Raw genomic sequence first — 5,440 nt, 5'->3', positions numbered from 1 at the left:
GGAAGGAAAATCAATCTTTTATTTTATTCTGTTTTAATCATTTTAAATTTATATACAAATCTGGATTTAGTTCAGAGTTATGCCTTTATTTAAGCAACATGGACAGTTAAATAATTTTAAATTTATATACAAATCTGGATTTAGTTCAGAGTTATGCCTTTATTTAGGCAACATGGACAGTCAATGGACTTACAAGAAACTTACTGTAGGTCAAATGCAAACTATTTCCCCATTTTAAATAATTGTGAACACAGGTTTTTGGTAGATTAAATATTTTTGCATTTAACAAATGTACATTTGATTTAATTTTTCTTTTTTTCAGAGTATGATTATGTATGGTGCAGGTGAAAAAAGCGAATATGTGTAAGACTTCCACTATTTGCAGTTTTTTCATTGACACTTAGGTAATTTGCAATAATTTGCCTGAGAATTTTTTTTTTTTAAATATAGCCAGGTTGTTCAGAAGTCCTATTCTGAATCTATTAATGGAGCATTTGTCTTTGCTGTTTATGTAAACACAGTCATCAGACAGAGAAAAAGAGAAGGCTGTGTTCAGACTGAGCTGATGACAGCCCCTGGCTCCGCATTGGTGACGAAAGCTGCTGAGCTCCTCAGTTGCCATGGCAGCCAGGGAGAGCAGCCAGACAAAAAAAAGAGCAAAGCAAAGGGGAGGTGCTTTGGAGGGAGAAATAGAGGAGAAAGGGTTGGATGGGAACCACAGAGGGAGGGAGGGATACAGGAGGCTGATAAAGAAACGCAGTGAGAGCAGCAGATAGTGCACGACTACAAACGGAGATAAAGCGCTGGATATAAATGCTCAGTCTACAAGCTCTGGAATAATAACTGCGCCAAGCAACAAAAGGATACAGAAATAGGTGGGGGAAGATTTACAGAGAAGATGGATGTACAGACTGAAAACACGGACCCGCCGCCTAATGAATCGCAGCCATCTGGAAAAATCAGAAAAGGATTCAAACTGTTTGGAAAACGTAAACCAGGTAGCATTTTTTCCATCAGAAACAAAGGAGACGGAAACAACAAGTCACCTGTTATCAGGAGTAAAACCTCAGAGGGACTATATGAGACTCCCGCTCAAGATTCAGAGCAGGAGCAAGATAAGGAAAATGGAAAAGATGTGAAACAAGAAGATGGGGAGCAACCAGAGGAGGAGGCACTCGGTGAAGATGGCGTTCTGGCTACTGCCCCTGCTCGCACCTCCATCTCTTCAGCCAGCTCGGCCAAGTCCCTTGGTTTCCTCTCGCTGCTGAGGGGTGGGAAAAGAGGAGTGGGAGACCGAAGAGTGCACACAGTGTCGCAGCCTGTGGCTCGGCAACGTCGTGGTCTGAAGGGCCTCTTCAGCAATGTTAAGCTCCGATCAAAGGATAAGGAGGACAAAGAGGAAGCCCCTCCGAGCCCACTTCTCCAGTCATCTCGCACTAACAGCGTGGAAATCATAAAAGAGGACATGACACTCACACCTAAATGCCAGCCTCGTGCTCTGGACAGCCCTGAAACCGAGAGCACAGGACCTGTCCAGAGCTCAGCAACTCCAAACAGTTCAGCCATGACCCCGTCAAAGACCTCAGCTACCCAGGTGACGTCTGCCGAGAACGTGAGTACGACATACGAGCACGTGTCCCCGTTGCTTACCCCTGAACCCCCTCTGGTACCAGGTGAAAGCAGCCTGAGCTCACTGCTGGCAGATATCTCCTCTCTCCTGACCTTTGACTCAATCTCAGGGGGTGGAGACATCATGGCTGATGTGGAAGCAGAGTGGGGTAAAGTTAGCAGTGCCATCAGTGCTGACATCCCTCCATCATCTACATCTCCTTTCTTCAAATCTACCCTCTCCTCCTCTCCTACAACCTCCTCAACAGTCAGCAGTGCAGCTACTGTAAAAGCCTCCTCCGTAGCCGTCTCTTCTTCATCTTTGAGTACTCACTCGGTCGAATTGAGTTCTGACTGTACTCCTGCCAGCACGCAAGGTAAACAATCTCCCGCTCCCACTTCAACAAAATCCTCAACTTTTCCCTCAACATCTGTGACATCTTCCCCTCCCGAGACGATTCAGTCCACAATGAGCGCCATCTCTACCACAACCGCACCTCCTCCATATGCATCAGCCCCTGTGGGCAAAGCTTCTTCATTCAGTCCAAGTTTGACCAGTACAGCTGATAAACAGGCTCCAGAGATTATGTGGGCTCCTCAAAATTATGTGTCTGTAAGTAAACCTGATCGTGTGTCTGTATCACCTAAACCTGTCCCAGTAAATCACAGTCCTCCCATCTCCGTCACCCAACCTCCCTCCAGTAGTAGTTTTAACAAGGACAAGTCCACTTTTTTCAAACCCTCTCAAAGTTCAGTGGTGGGAACATCCATTGTCTCCCTCACATCATCGGCAACCTCTACGATTGCAACTACATCCTCATCTTCTGCACCAATCCTTTCCTCAAAGATCACATCCGCCTCTACATTAACCACAACTTCTGGCTCGACATCCAAGTCCACCCTGACCCCTAACCATCTCGACCTTAATAAAACAGTTTCTGATCCTGGCCCTTCTTCAACTTTCACTGCTACAATTAAAACCCAACCCAGCTCTGCATCTGTCCCAGCTCCATCTTCAGCTTCATTAGGCAAAATTCCTCCCACAACCAAAGCCTCCATAACATCAGTTTCTTTAGATAAGATGCTCCCAGCTCAGCCTGCAACAGCAGCTGCCCCCACTCATGTTGCTTCATTATCATCACTGACTCCATCTGCTGTGGATCAGATGAAAGTTTCTCCTGCTGTTACATCAATTCCTGTGTCAAAAGAACTTTCTGCTCCAACTCACGTTGAAACTTCTCAACCTAAAGTTTGCTCTGCCCCTCCTAAAGTCCCAGTTTCTGTATCTAAGGATCCATCTGGTCTAGTTAAACCACAGGACTCTTTATTTAAAGTTCCTGCTGAGATCCCAGTTTCTGTATCTAAAGATCTGTCTGCCAATGTGAATATGCAGGAGTCTTTGTCTAAAGTTACTACTTCCTCTGATGAAATCCCAGTTTTTGTATCTAAAACTCCTCCTCCACCTGCCACCTCCAAATTTTCTGGATCTCAAACCCCTGTGGCATCATCTGTACATGCCCCCCACCCTCAATCTTTCCCTGTTTCTCCACCGAAAGCCACACCCACCCCTGTTTCCCAGCCTAAAACTCCTGAGCTCAAACTTGCTTCTTATCCTCCCCTCATTGTGTCGTGTCAGATAGATACACCATCCTCTGATAAGGTCAGGGGTTCTGTGCAGGCATCGACAGATAGTCTGGATGGAGCAGGGGGACAGAGGAGCCAAGGTGTGCCGTCAGAAACAGAAGAACAACACCACGAGCTTCCCCCCAAAGAGAAGAAGACACCACAGTCAAAAGCAATGGGTCTAAGTAAAATACCTGTGGTTGGTGGAGGAAAAGTCAGCAGGCAGCCTGTTCGGGAAAACCAGCATGGCGAACCAAGCAAGGACCTCACTTCGCCTGTGCTAGAAGAGAAACCCTATTTCAACTCACATAATACAGGAGGAAAAGATAAAATCAGCTCACCGGAGGCAATTGGGCTAATCTCAAAACAGCTCCAGGAGGAGCATCAGCAGCCCCAACAAGCAAAAGTTCCTACAAGTTCAGCGCGTGACTCAAAAATCCCTCTGAAGCATGGCAGCGGGACTCACGCTGCATCACAGGTCTCTCAGGCGAAAGAGCCCCCTCGTACAAAGATCCCTGTGTCCAAGGTGCCCGTCCGCAGGGCTGGTAATAAACCTGCCACTACAGGAAGCAGCACACAGATAAGAAAGTAAAAATAAATAAAGACACCGGACGGAAACGATTAATAATGTAAATCATCATTTTTAAACCGCATTTCAATACTGTAACTCTTTCTTTACTTTAACACACCAAGAAGAATCAAAGAAATGAGTGAGACAGCATTCAAGCACAAACGAACATCTCTATGGGGAGCTGGAGTAACAATCTGGGTCTTTGGTGCTGAGCTGGTCGGACACTCAATGGTCACACCTGAACACCTAGCTGAGGAACAGCCAGAGGAAAGGACGTCTGGGGGTCACAGACACACAAACAGGGCGAGTGCCTTCTCAAGGGTGCTTTTCCTACAGACTCAGATTTTCTTCAGTCTTTTCTACACTGCTTTTAACTTTTGTTACTCCCACTTTTTGTAGGAACCTTCTGTACTTTTATTCTTTTTGACTCTCCTTCCAGCTACCAGCCCCTTCTACTTTTTTTTATTTTTTTTTTTTTTACTTTACGTCAAATCAGCATAAAATGATTGCAACAACGGAACTCACATTCCACATCTCTTTACAGATTGATGTAGCAAAAAATGTGCCATTATTTTTGCACAAGACATTGGACTGTACAGCCTGCCTGCTCATATGTAACATTATAAGATCTTACTGTGAACTGCTGTTGTGGTCGTGAGCGGAAATCGCTCTTTCCAGAGAAACGGACATTAGGAGGCTATTATGAATGGCGACGTGGACGTTTGAGGCAGAGGGAGTGGTGAGATGAGATCTCCAGCTCATACATTGGCACATGTCTGCTTTAAACTCAGTTATTCTCAGATGAGAACAATATCTCTGTGTAGAGAAGCATCTGTGTTGTTCTGTTTCTTATTTAATCAATAAAACAATATGAGTGATCCATTGTATCCTGTCCTTTGCGCAGCCTTAGAGCAGAACAGGAATTAGCCTATTTTCCTGCCTCTCTGTTACTCACCCGGATTACCCCCACAGGAGCATCGCTCCAACATCGTTCGCACTCCAAGCTCACTGACCTGAATAGCGAGCCTTTGAATGTCAGCTCGGATTAGCCAATCAGCTGCAAGGGAAAAGCACTTAACATGCATACCATATTATCAGCAAAAGGGTTTGGGAATGTGTGTCAATGCTATTCTTGGAAGAAAATGGATTTGCTGAATAACTCTTCTGCTTTAGATAAGATTTAAATTTCATTACAGCTAGGAAGGAGAATGTAATTATTCAGAAATTTCCAAAAAGGCAAGAGTAAGTGGTCTGACCATCCCCAAAGCTGCCCCCACTATAAAGGAATAGATCAGGATTTAAAAAGGAGGTTCTGTTAAAAGCCTATAAACATTAGATAACTCTCTTAGTGTCATTTTGTATGATGGTGCATTTAGTTTGTCACTGATGCCTGATCTTGAAGTAAAGCCAAACTCAGAAAGAGCATGTAATTGTAGCAAGACAGAAAACAAGAGGGATTAACCACTTGTTTGCTCACTAAATATTATTTATCTCCAGTTTTACATTCAATCATTAAAGGAGCATGTTCACAAATACAGTGCATTTAAGGTAACACGGACTGTTAGAAGCAGAGACAAATGTACTATATTTCATACACATGCAGTAGACAGCGAGCTCAAAAGAAATATGCAAATTCTA

The 5,440-nt window shown here is 44.4% G+C and overlaps 1 protein-coding gene across 1 annotated transcript; it reads left to right on the top strand.

Annotated features, from left to right (window-relative positions):
- Window positions 1-709: 709 nt before the first annotated feature.
- LOC114152822 (mucin-17-like) lies at window positions 710-4,682 on the top strand. Its single transcript, XM_028030886.1, has one exon. The coding sequence runs from the start codon at window positions 899-901 to the stop codon at window positions 3,821-3,823; it is 2,925 nt and encodes a 974-aa protein (XP_027886687.1). The 5' UTR covers window positions 710-898; the 3' UTR covers window positions 3,824-4,682.
- The last annotated feature ends 758 nt before the right edge of the window (window positions 4,683-5,440 follow it).

The sequence above is a fragment of the Xiphophorus couchianus genome, chromosome 11 (assembly GCF_001444195.1).
Source record: "Xiphophorus couchianus chromosome 11, X_couchianus-1.0, whole genome shotgun sequence".
NCBI lineage: Eukaryota > Metazoa > Chordata > Actinopteri > Cyprinodontiformes > Poeciliidae > Xiphophorus > Xiphophorus couchianus.
This window is presented reverse-complemented; position numbering and strand designations above follow the sequence as displayed.